The following is a 13,841-nucleotide window of genomic DNA, read 5'->3' on the forward strand; positions in this document are numbered from 1 at the left end:
GCCCCATAGGTTAGAAATCCACTCTTATCCAGGCCACCTATCTCATAGTGTTGTGTGCTATAGTTTGTCTGAGGTCACTACCATGAAGGAGGTTCCTGTAAGGACAATAAACTGTTGTCATGAGGCAACATCAACAAAACGATATCAAAAGACACATTAGCATTTCAGAGAGCATTAACCAGGAATGAAAAAGATGTTGATCTAACAACATTGAAATTGTAATGGCAATGCACCACTAAAACAAGGGCACATATATACATGATTGGCTCTTGACCAACCTGCTGGACCACCTGCTGTATCTTAGGGCAAAATTCTATCTAGAACACAGCGGCAGGTCAATACTTCCCAAAGCTCCGGAACCCATAGACATTCACAAACTAGACTACATCGCAATAGTTCCGGAACCCCACTTGGTGAAAACCTTCCTGGTCGTCAGCCGCCTGGTGTTATTATTAGGAATGATTAATCTTGGCACTAAGAACAGAAATCACCTGCCGTCTTGTGTTCTCATCAATGCTAGCTACAGGAGCTACAGCCCTAGCTAATTTGTTTCCACATGTTCTGTCAGGAGAACGTTCCAAGAGAAACGCCAGACCAATGGGGGCTCTTTTTTTCCACACTCCCTGGATTACTCATTTTTCCTCCCACCTTCTACCCCCACCCCTCTCAAGTGTCTGTTGAGTCAGATGTAGGCTACTCCTATTATTTCCTCCTCTCACAAAATATAGACTACAATGACTGCATGCCCTCCACACTTTTCAACCACCTAATGCTACAGTATCTGGGAAACTCCATTTGTGTCCAAGGCCTATGGTAGCAAACAGTTTTCCCATAGGGTAAATCAAGGGCACAAGTCGTCACTAGCTCAGATAGTGACATACTGTGTCCAGGACAATTCATATTGTGGGAACAACTATTTACAATATCTCATTGGTTCCTTTTATCAGGGAGCACCACTGCCTCTTGAAACACGTCTCTGAACACAGACAGACCTATTCGATATCACAAAACATGATTTTATGATTCTGATGTGGTATTGGTTTCACAGCTTGTCAGTCTTTCTCATGGCTAGCTTTGATTGGCTCACTAAAGTTACCGGTGTCTGATGTCAGTAGGAAGCGCCATACATTTGCAACGTTTTTCTACTGTAAAGTTTTGGAGTCTTACCAAATGAACACAAGTGCCTTTGAATTAATTATTTAGACACATACTGGACAAATGGTAAGCAATGCACAAGAATAGTGGTATGCTGTGTATCCACAGTGAGTTCACAAGCCAGTAACGTTAGTAGCTAGGGAATCTATTTGTCCGATGTGAGCTAGTATGCTACGTAGGTAACGTTAGCTACTGAAGCGTTGCTCAAATTGTTTTGCTAATATCGGTAACGTTAGGTGCCACTAGCTAAATAGCTTAGGTTAAATTGATATACACCTTTATGTGGTTAGTGTTCCCACACAGCCATATCTCCATGTTGCGCTTGTTTACGGAAAATATGAGGCGACCACCTCTGCTAATTAGCTATCTAGCAGGCTCCAAACACCCGTGTGCAAGTTTGAATTGGGAAGTTTAGTGTCGTTGGCTGGGGGCACCCATAGCTGTATGGACCTGTGCAAAACTACTAGAGTAAGTGCCTATTTTATTTAAAGGATTCTTTCTCGCTGATGAAAGATAAGGGCCATATGTTTCGAAAGCCATATCGCAAGGGATGATTATTGACGTTCCTAAAAGTTGGAACAAAACGTCGAGATTGAAGTTCACATAGCTTTGTCGTGGGCGACGCTAATGCCTGAAAACTAGGGAGAAGGCAGAATGCTTGATAGAGTTTACAATAGCTAAGGGTTTCCCAAACTCGGTGCGAATTATACCATGACATTCTCTATAGAGTGCACGCGCTTAGCATGAACACAAGTCATTATATTGTATTCTGATTGTCAAACAAACCATTTAAAGAAGTGCATGTTAGTCCACTCCAAAATAATTACAGCATCCAAACTGCATGTAGCCTATACTCGCGCCATTTGATGAATGGAAATAGACATCTGTTACAAAACACAAAGTGTGCCTACTGTCATTCAGTGATTGACATTGATTAGGCCTACATTAAATGATGCGTATTGTATGACAAATCTACCTTTTTTGTAGCCTGAAAAGTCGGGACACCTGAAATGGGGCTGAAACTGTTCCAGGAAAACAGGATGGACACCCTAACACATATGGTCAATTTACTAGGCTAGTAGTCTACAATGTGTATTACCATGAACTTCTAACAGGCCTACCGTTAGCCAGTGATGTAGTGGTAAAACAAGTGGTGGGTAAACTCTGATTGCTGGTCACAGTAAAAAAACAAAAACACTCCCAATAGTTCAATGCATTTATCAGACAAAGGTGTGTCATCATCATTTACTTGAGTTTACCCTCCACGAGGCTTTAATTAAAAAAATATATATATTTCACCTTTAAAGAGGTAGGCTAGTTGAGAACAAGTTCTCATTTACAACTGCGACCTGGCCAAGATAAAGCAAAGCAGTGCGTCAAAAACAAGAGTTACACATGGGATAAACAAATGTACAGTCAATAACACAATAGAAAAATATGTATACAGTGTGTGCAAATGAAGTAAGGAGGAAAGGTAATAAATAGGCCAATAGGGGCGAAGTAATTACAATTTAGAAATTTACACTGGAGTGATATGTGCAGATGAGGATGTGCAAGTAGAAATAGTGCAAAAATAAAAAAAATATGGGGATGAGGTAGGTAGTTGATTGGATGGGCTATTTACAGGTGGGCTGTGTAAAGCTGCAGCGATCGGTAAGCTGCTCTGACAGCTGACGCTTAAAGTTAGTGAGGGAGATATATACAGTGGGGCAAAAGTATTTAGTCAGCCACCAATTGTGCAAGTTCTCCCACTTAAAAAGACGAGAGGCCTGTAATTTTCAACATAGGTACACTTCAACTATGACAGACAAAACTAGAAGAAAAAAAATCAAGAAAATCACATTGTAGGATTTTTAATGAATTTATTTGCAAATGTATGGTGGAAAATAAGTATTTGGTCAATAATAAAAGTTTATCTAAATACTTTGTTATATACCCTTTGTTGGCAATGACAGAGGTCAAACGTTTTCTGTAAGTCTTCACAAGGTTTTCACACACTGTTGCTGGTATTTTGGCCCATTCCTCCATGCAGATCTCCTCTAGAGCAGTAATGTTTTGGGGCTGTTGCTGGGCAACACGGACTTTCAACTCCCTCCAAAGATTTTCTATGGGGTTGAGATCTGGAGACTTGGCTAGGCCACTCCAGGACCTTGAAATGCTTCTTACGAAGCCACTCCTTCGTTGCCCGGGCGGTGTGTTTGGGATCATTGTCATGCTGAAAGACCCAGCCACATTTCATCTTCAATGCCCTTGCTGATGGAAGGAGGTTTTCAGTCAAAATCTCACGATACTTGGCCCCATTCATTCTTTCCTTTACACGGATCAGTCGTCCTGGTCCCTTTGCAGAAAAACAGCCCCAAAGCATGATGTTTCCACCCCCATGCTTCACAGTAGGTATGGTGTTCTTTGGATGCGACTCAGCATTCTTTGTCCTCCAAATACGACGAGTTGAGTTTTTACCAAAAAGTTCTATTTTGGTTTCATCTGACCATATGACATTCTCCCAATCTTCTTCTGGATCATCCAAATGCTCTCTAGCAAACTTCAGACGGGCCTGGATATTTAATGGCTTAAGCAGGGGGACACGTCGGCACTGCTGGATTTGAGTCGCTGACGGCGTAGTGTGTTACTGATTGTAGGCGTTGTTACTTTGGTCCCAGCTCTCTGCAGGTCATTCACTAGGTCCCCCTGTGTGGTTCTGGGATTTTTGCTCACCATTCTTGTGATCATTTTGACCCCATGGGGTGAGGTCTTGCGTGGAGCCCCAGATTGAGAGAGATTATCAGTGGTCTTGTATATCTTCCATTTCCTAATAATTGCTCCCACAGTTGATTTCTTCAAACCAAGCTGCTTACCTATTACAGATTCAGTCTTCCCAGCCTGGTGCAGGTCTACAATTTTGTTTCTGGTGTCCTTTGACAGCTCTTTGGTCTTGGCCATAGTGGAGTTTGGAGTGTGACTGTTTGAGGTTGTGGACAGGTGTCTTTATACTGATAACAAGTTCAAACAGGTGCCATTTAATACAGGTAACGAGTGGAGGACAGAGGAGCCTCTTAAAGAAGTTGTTACAGGTCTGTGAGAGCCAGAAATCTTGCTTGTTGTAGGTGACCAAATACTTATTTTCCACCATAATTTGCAAATAAATTCATTAAAAATCCTACAATGTGATTTAATGGAATTTTTTTCCTAATTTTATCTGTCATAGTTGAAGTGTACCTATGATGACAATTACAGGCCTCAACGTTTTAAGTAGGAGAACTTGCACAATTGGTGGCTGACTAAATACTTTTTTGCCCCACTGTATTTACCACTACATTTTAAACAAATAGGAGAATGGTTAAATTAGCATTACTTAGAGACACCCCAAAGTTAGACTTTTGTTGCGGTTAAGGGAGCTTGAGTCTCATTCAGGGGATTTGAGCCCCTCCTGGCTCCCCTGTAATTTGCACCTTGCTCACCTAGGTTTCTACCAATTAGCTTCCAAGTAGAGAATTTGACTCACCCTTTCACCCCTCCCTCAAATACAGGGGTAACCAACCCATCTTCTGGAAAGCTACTGAGTGTGCTGGTTTTTACACTAGCCCTACCTGAACTCACTGGATTTAGCCAATCCTGACCTCAAGTCAAGATGGATGACATCAACCTACACTACAGGTTCCTGAACTGGCGGAGGAGGATCAGAGACGTGCGTGCTGTACGCTTTCAGGAGCGCTACAAAAGAATGCTGAAGAATGGAGACACACTCAGGTGAGCCTGTTATGAGTGGCAAGAGGGTTCCCAGCGGATCCACAAGTTTGAAATGTCATCACAACGAGATTGCAATTAATTCTGGTTGTAAACTGGTTGAAGATTACAACTCTCCCCATGCCCATGTATTAGGCTACACATTGACAGTGCCTTCAGAAAGTATTCACACACCTTGACTTTGACATTTTGTTGTGTTACAGCCTAAATTTAAAATGGATTAAATTTAGATTTTTTTCACTGGCCTACACAAATACTCCATAATGTCAAAGTGGAATTATGTATTAATTCAAAATGAAATGTCGTAAGTATTTCAACCCCTTTGTTATGGCAAGCCTAAATAAGTTTACATTTGCTTAAGAAGTCACATAAGTTGCATGGATTCATGCAACTTAGTAGTGTTTAACATGATTTTTTTAATGGCTACCTCATCTCTGTACCCAACATATAGACTCAGCAAAAAAAGAAATGTCCTCTCACAATCGACTGCGTTAATTTTCAGCATACTTAATTAACATGTTTAAATATTTGTATGAACATAACAAGATTCAACAACTGAGACATAAACTGAACAGGTTCCACAGACATGTGTCTAGCAGAATTGGAATAATGTGTCCCTGAACAAAGGGGGAGGGTGTCAAAATCAAAGTAGCAGTCAGTATCTGGTGTGGCCACCAGTTGCATTAAGTACTTCAGTGCATCTCCTCATGGACTGCACCAGATGTGCTAGTTCTTGCTGTGAGATGTTACCCCACTCTTCCACCAAGGCACCTGCAAGTTCCCTGACATTTCTGGGGGGAATTGTGAGGAAGCCCTCACCCTCCGATCCAACAGGTCCCAGACATGCTCAATGGGATTGAGATCCGGGCTCTTTGGTGGCCATGGCAGAACACTGACATTCCTGTCTTGCAGGAAATCACACACAGATAAAGCAGTATGGCTGGTGGCATTGTCATGCTGGAGGGTCATGTCAGGATGAGCCTGCAAGAAGGGTACCACATGAGGGAGGAGGATGTCTTCCCTGTAACACACAGATGTATCAAGTTTTGAGGGAGTCTGCAATTGGCATGCTGACTGCAGGAATGTCCACTAGAACTGTTGCCAAAGAATTGAATGTTCATTTCTCTACCATAAGCTGCCTCCAAATTTGGCAGTACATCCAGCCGGCCCACAACCACAGACCACATGTATGGTGTCTTAGGCATATTACATTTTTTTAAATTTAATTTAATTTAACTAGGCAAGTCAGTTAAGAACAAATTCTTATTTTCAATGACGGCCTTCAATGAACTGCCACTGCCTTGTTCAGGAGCAGAACAACAGATTTTTACCTTGTCAGCTTGTGGATTCGATCTTGCAACCTTTCGGTTACTAGTCCAACTACAAGGCTACTTGCAACCCCGCATAGGGAGTGTTGTGGGGGGGGGAGCAAATAGTCTGGGGAGCCATTTGACTAGATGTTCAGGAGTCTTATGGCTTGGGGGTAGAAGCTGTTTAGAAGCATCTTGCACCTAGACTTGGCGCTCCGGTACCGCGTAGCAGAGAGAACAGTCTATGACTAGGGTGGCTGGAGTCATTGTCAATTTTTTCGGGCCTTCCTCTGACACTGCCTGGTATTGAGGTCCTGGGTGGCAGGAGTTAAATAAATGTTTAAAAAAAATGCCCTTATATCAGTCAAAAAGAGGGTGTCTTTTTAACCTTTATTTTACTAGGCAAGTCAGTTAAGAACAAATTCTTATTTTCAATGACAGCCTAGGAACGGTGGGTTAACTGCCTGTTCAGGGGCAGAACGACAGATTTGTACCTTGTCAACGGGGGTTTGAACTTGCAACCTTCCGGTTACTAGTCAGTCCAACGCTCTAGCCACTAGGCTACCCTGCCGCCCGATATATGTGAGGCCTATCTGGCTTATATAATTATGATGATCATAGTGTATTTTCTTAGTCCAAGTGAAGTGACACAGAATGGTCATAATGCTTCATGACAGTGTCATAAAGTGTATTTTCTTTAAGTTATTTAAAATATGATTAAGAAAAAAAACAAGCAAAAGGAAACTTCTTGGCAGGGAAAAAAACAGAATTTTAATGAATGTGGTTGTTGACACTCTTATATAGGTGTCATAACCAGCCACATAAAATAATGCAATGTATGTCACAACAGGTGTAAATATATGCAGGTGCAAGGTGCTTAACATGAATTTGACACTCTGAAATACAAGTACTGGATTACCTTGAAAATCTGATGTTTTGGCAAAATGGTATTTAAAAAGTACCGATAAATGATCAAATATGTTAATATGAAAAAGATTAGAAAAATATATTGGTCTTGAAAATGAATTTCCAGGCAGACTACCGAATTTTATTTCCTCACATGTTACGCGCTCTGGTTGCCAGGCAATCCTGCTCATTCCATCCACACTGCCACTCAGCCAGGCAGGTACATGACTGACTGATTAGGCGAACATCCCATCGATAGCTAAAATTCCGGGCAGATGTAAATTCCAGCCTGCCTGGTAGGATATTGATGTTTATGAATGGTTTTGCCAGACCCATCCAGGGATGTAGAGGGTAAAACGCTGTTCATGCACCTTTTTATTTGTGAAATAGCGTTTACTCACCTTTTTAAAAATTGAGTTATCATTTACCCGCATATTATTGCGTTCCCAGCGTTGATCAATGCTCAAAGGCTTCTTGATATGAGTTCTAATTGAGTTTACATTTGCGAACAAGTGGAATCATGATTGATTCATGTATGCTCGTTATATCCTCCTGCTCCTCCACCTTTGCCTTGTTAGCGGCACATTCGCACTCCACTCTGCCCACGACATAGGCCGAGAGGTGAAACGAACTACCTCAGCCCAGACCTACAGTGGCAGAGAGACGCCGCTCACAGTGGGATTTTTTTTAACACCCCTTGACTCTTACCACAAAAAAAAAACTGATTTTCGAAGACTTAGTGTACGACTGGTAAATAGGCGCTGATATTTCAGTCAGACACATGTCCAGTTAACTAGCTAGGTAGCTCAAGGGCTCTGACTGATAGTCAGGTAGCTAGCTGGTTAGACGGATTAAGTTAGAATCTAACGTTGAACGGAGCCTGATCTCAACTGGAGCAGTCGACAGAAATTAAGCTAGCTATAATCAAAACATGGACTACTATAAGTTATCACAACAAAATACGTTTTCTTTACAGTGAGTAGCGAGACAGAGTGGTGAGTGAAGGCTACATCAAATTAATCGCGAATGAGCAGTGCTTTGGGTAGGCAAAGAAGTTGACTTGCTTTCTAGTTTGAAGAACATGACGCTTTTGATGACGTTGACGCTCGCGGCACGTCTGTTTTCTGTAATTTACTACCGTGCATTCTAATTCCAGCGTGTACACGCTTGTTCGCGTTCCGTTTGGCCTTCTGGCTTCAATAAAGGAGATACACAGAGAGTGGAAACATTGAAGCAAGCAGGGAGAAAGGTTAATAGTACAGTGGTTCCCGAACTTGGGTTCTGGGACCCATGTGGGGTCCCCTAAAATGTAAATAGGGTTCCGTGAGTTAGAGAATCTTTTATTTTATCAAACACATGAATAGCTTGTTTCTCTTCAAATTGATATAGAATAAAGCAAATATTAGTGCTGAAAAAGTACTTTAAGTCCTTGAATTTGACTTGTTACTGTCGGTAAGATCCATGTATATGGGTCATAGTGTTATTACCATATTATGACAGGTTGTCAGCTGTTATGACATGGTTATGACCGTACTGGGTGTCAAGTATAGTGTTACCGTAGGTTCAGTGTCCCTTCTGTTCATATTCGTTCATGTCATGAGGTCTGTTATGATACACAGTGATTGAAATCATTGAAAACATTTTAGGGGATACTCGGTACACCACTAACTAATTTCTAGCATATGATCTGAACATTTGACTCACCCACCCCAAAAACAATGAACGTCCTACTGACCCAAGCATAGTAATATTGATGTAGTCATGCTCTGGTATTTGAACAAAACAAGATGACAGCAACAGAGTTAGCAAGAGCCCAAACTGAGCTGGGACCACCTGGCCCATAATGCAGTTCATCAAAGTGTTAGGCTAATGCATCATTATACTGTCTCGGCGAAAAACGGGTTCCTCCCCAAGCTGTGCGACACAAAACACTGAAAAGGTACAGTTCTGTAACTCAGTATGCCAACTCAGTAAAAACAGGGTTGTCTTATGAAAAGATGGCACAGATAGGCTATACAGGGCAATTCCGACTCGAGTTCAGCGTGCGTAAATGAAATGTGATTCTCTTTCTATGCACTTTTCTCTTCTCGTATTCTGACCTTGAACTTAAGCATGAGAATAGCATGCTATTCACCTGCTATTCGTTTGGGGGTGAAGATAAATCAAGGTGTGGCGGTGGTGTGTCTACAGACACACCGTATTCTGACCGTGACTTAATTCCCGCATAATTCCACCCCCTTTATGCGAGAGGAAACCATAAGGTCCAAGTGAACGTACCGGTTCCAAGTGGAAAAAGCAGCCCCTCCATTTCTTTCCAACTGTTCATCTGGGTAAGAGGGTGGGCTCTAGAACATCCTATCAGCCAATCAGGGCTGTGTATCTAAATCTCTTCAAATTAGTTTCCTACAGCCAATACGATCAGACTGAGCATTTCAAGGGCCAAAGGAGGCTCAGGGAAATAAATGATAAAACATATATTTGGGAGTTATTTTCATTAGTCCTTTACGCTTATAACCGTATACGGGTTGAAAATTTCAGATTTGGGCACTGATAATCAAGATGCCAAATATGGGATTTCATGGCACCTTGGTAGTCTATACCTGCAAAATTATCCATCATTATTAGTTTTAAGAGTTTTTATTTTATTTTAATGCACATTGTTTTTATCAACCTTTTAGTTTATTTGATAGCTTATCAAGTATAGCACACAGGAATCAGTGTTTTTATCATCAATGTTATATTTGTTAACATATTTAGCTACTTCTCCAACCTTTTCAGTCAAATAGCAAATAGTTTAGATTCAAATACCAGCCTAGCTAGATCTTCCTAGATCCTCATCTACTGGACCAATATATTCAGAAATGGCAGCAACCTTCATTCACTACACACACAAGGACTCCTCCTGATGTTTTGCACAGATTAAAACATCCCTGTGTAAGGGGTTTAAGAACAGCCTCTTTCAATACAGGCTCTTATGGGAAACATGCAGATGACTAGGTGGTACGAGACTAATTAAGAAACAAAAGTATATTGTGCACATTCGTATTGAGAGCAATACAGCACCGGAGTTGGGTTGGTAATGGACAGCTATTTCTGCAGGCTGACCCTCAGGCAAATGACGTCACCCACTCCAAGTCTATACAGTCCATACAGAGCGCAGTTGATCAACCAATATGTAATGAAACGGTTTCCAGCGTTTTGCACTCTACTATGTCTAGTCTTTAACAAACAATTCTCTTTTGTATGAGTTCATCTTAGACAATGAATTTTACATGACCTGTTTCACTGAAGCAAGAGGAGGACTTTTACCAACTAAATGAGGCAGCTCTGCCTGGATATAAATACATTGAAAAGGCACACAAGGCCTCCATCGGACATAATGCAGGCCATGCTGTTTTATACAGAGACTGCTTTATTTGAAACCTATTGACTGCTGCTGATTTTCAGTCTTTTGAGTGCCTTGCTTTTTAGACAAGCACCTAATTTATGTGTAAGTTTTCTTAAATATTAACCTCTGCATGCCCCACCTTCTCCAGTGTGATTTTGGTTGACTTTAACATCCATATTGACATATTGAGTGATGTATTGCTGCTGATTTCCTCAACTTGCTGGACTGTCTAAACCTTGTGCAACATATTAATGCTACTAACCACAACCCTTGGACACATTAGATGTCATTATTACTGGAGATGTCCCTGTATCTGACCACAAGGCTGTGACATTATCTCTGATGGCACCCACTCCGCTCCACCGCCCAAAGAGGACCATTAAATTAAAAAACTACGAATCCCTCTTCCTGGAACACATCCATCCCACCTTTGAGTCTGACTGCAGTGAGGTGGCACTCAGCGACATGGTCAACCTGTATAACAGCACTCTAAGTACTACCCTGAACATCCTTGCTCCTGAAAAAAACGCAAATTAACCATCCAATGCTCTTCACCCTGGTTCACTGATGAACTGAGCAGAATAAACAGTCATGGTCGCAAGCTTGAGAAGCGCTGGTGGAAGGATGGCCTCACTGTCCCATTACTGGCCTACAAAGACCACCAAACAAGCTACTCTGCTGCCCTAAAAGCAGCAGGATCAGTCTTCTACTGCTGCCTTCTACCATGATTGACACGAACAAAACTAACCCCAGAACCCTGTTCTCAACCATCAACCGCCTTCTCAACCCTGCAAACTCATGCCCTCCTGCAGGCTCATCTGAGCAGTGCAATCGCTTCTCAGAGTAAGGTTGACAATATTAGAACAAACATCATGGCTTCCAAAATGACCTGCACCCCACCTCCTGAGCCCCCAATGCAGTCTGCCCCTCCCCTCAGCAACATAAACCACTATGCAGTCAATCATCTTTAAAATTAAGGTCACCACTTGCTCCCTTGACCCTATCCCTACATCCCTACTCCAAACCTGCTCATCTAACCTGCTTCAGTTTGATACCACCCTCCTCAACAAGTCCCTGCTGACCGGGGAGATACCATCACTCTTCAAAACCGCTGCAGTCACCCCCTTATTGAAGAAACTCAACCTTGACCATGACATCCTATCCAACTACAGGCCTATCGCCAACCTCCCCTGCTTATCTCCAACCTCCCCTTCCTATCAAAAGACTGGAAAAGAACCAGCTTCAATCCCATCTGTCTTCCAATCCGCTGTACCAAGTTTTCCAGTCTCTCTTTTGGCCCTTTCACCGAAATAGCTCTGGTGAAAGTTACCAATTACCTACTGATGGCTGCAGATTCTGGATCAGCTAGCCTCCTCCTCTTAGAACTGCTCTGAATTGGTTATCCTCCTACCGCTCCAATCGGAAGCAATACATCACGATTGGAGAGTCCAGATCTGAGAAGTCTTCAGTCACGTGGTGTCCCACAGTGGTCTGTTTTGGGGCCTATTCTGTTCCTTATCTACATGCTCCCTCTCGGCCAAACATCAACTTCCACTGCTACGCTGATGATACTCAAGTATATATTATTAACACCAAACCGGACACCATCTCAGCCCTAGCAAAATGTAACAGCTGCATAGATGACATCAGGGCATGGATATAGAGAACTTCCTTCAGCTGAAAAGCAGAAATCCTGAAGCTATGCTTATTGGGATACCCAAGCAGGTCCCCAATGCTGCCCTACAATTGAAGGCCAAGACATCCATCTGTCCTTTGTCATCTCTCCAACCTGGGAGTCAAGATTGATACTTCTGTCTTTGATGCCCATATAAAACATCTGCAAAACATAATTTTTTTCCATCTGAGAAACAATGCCCAGCTCAAACATTTGCCCTCCCAGCCAGATGCAGAGAAACTTGTCCACGTCTTCAACTTCTCCTGGCTTGATTACGGCAACACTCTGTTTGGGGACCCTTCCAGCCAAATCACTTCAGAGGCTTCAACTCTGCCAGAGTACTGATCAGGACCAAGAAGTCAGCCCACATCTCCCCGTCCTTGCTGAACTCCACTGGCTACCGGTCAACAATAGGGTTGACTTTAATCTTCCTAGTGTTTATAACCTCAAATGGATTGGGTCCTACCTACATCAGGGACCACATTTCTATCAATGTTAGAAGGGAGTTTCTTGAGCGACTCCCTACTTATTCAATTCCCCAAGACACATCTCCGTACTATGGGGGACCGAGCCTTCTGCTCCCTTGCTCCTCGCCTATGGAATGTTCTCCCTGATCATCTGAGAGCCGCTCCATCAATCAGAACTTTTAAGGGCCCTTAAAGCACATTTCTACAGACTCTTTCCTATAGTCCTAATCTGGAAAGTCCCTTTAGGATGTATTGCTATTTCCTGCCTTGATTCTAAATGTATGATGTTTTATATTGTAATTACATTTTTATTGTTTACTATGTTGAGCTTTGAGAACACTACTGAATATACACTGCTCAAAAAAATAAAGGGAACACAAAAATAACACATCCTAGATCTGAATGATTGAAATATTCTTATTAAATACTTTTTTCTTTACATAGTTGAATGTGCTGACAACAATCACACAAAATTATCAATGGAAATCAAATGTATCAACCCATGGAGGTCTGGATTTGGAGTCACTCAAAATTAAAGTGGAAAACCACACTACAGGCAGATCCAACTTTGATGTAATGTCCTTTAAAACAAGTCAAAATGAGGCTCAGTAGTGTGTGCGGCTTCCACGTGCCTGTATGACCTCCCTATAATGCCTGGGCATGCTCCTGATGAGGTGGCGGATGGTCTCCTGAGGGATCTCCTCCCAGACCTGGACTAAAGCATCTGCCAACTCCTGGACAGTCTGTGGTGGATGGAGCGAGACATGATGTCCCAGATGTGCTCAATTGGATTCAGGTCTAGCATTGTCTTGCATTAGGAGGAACCCAGGGCCAACCGCACCAGCATATGGTCTCACAAGGGGTCTGAGGATCGCATCTCGGTACCTAATGACAGTCAGGCTACCTCTGGCGAGCACATGGAGGGCTGTGCGGCCCCCCAAAGAAATGCCACCCCACACCGTGACTGACCCACCGCCAAACCGGTCATGCTGGAGGATGTTGCAGGCAGCAGAACGTTCTCCATAGCGTCTCCAGACTGTCACATCTGTCACGTGCTCAGTGTGAACCTGCTTTCATCTGTGAAGAGCACAGGGTGCCAGTGGCGAATTTGCCAATCTTGGTGTTCTCTGGCAAATGCCAAACGTCCTGCACGGTGTTGGGCTGTAAGCCCAACCCCCACCTGTGGACGTTGGGCC

The 13,841-nt window shown here is 42.6% G+C and overlaps 1 protein-coding gene across 5 annotated transcripts in view; it reads left to right on the forward strand.

Annotated features, from left to right (window-relative positions):
* The first annotated feature begins 1,110 nt into the window (after positions 1–1,110).
* The window catches only part of spryd3 (SPRY domain containing 3), an 84,770-nt gene continuing 72,039 nt past the window's right edge, over positions 1,111–13,841 (forward strand). For all 5 annotated transcript variants that reach the window (XM_064957520.1, XM_064957521.1, XM_064957524.1 and 2 more), the window contains exons 1-2: positions 1,111–1,221; positions 4,683–4,902. In XM_064957520.1, coding sequence (XP_064813592.1) covers positions 4,784–4,902 — 119 coding nt within the window. In that variant the 5' untranslated portion in view covers positions 1,111–1,221; positions 4,683–4,783. The remainder of the gene's footprint in view (positions 1,222–4,682; positions 4,903–13,841) is intronic.

This window comes from Oncorhynchus masou, chromosome 33, assembly GCF_036934945.1.
Source record: "Oncorhynchus masou masou isolate Uvic2021 chromosome 33, UVic_Omas_1.1, whole genome shotgun sequence".
Taxonomy (NCBI): domain Eukaryota; kingdom Metazoa; phylum Chordata; class Actinopteri; order Salmoniformes; family Salmonidae; genus Oncorhynchus; species Oncorhynchus masou.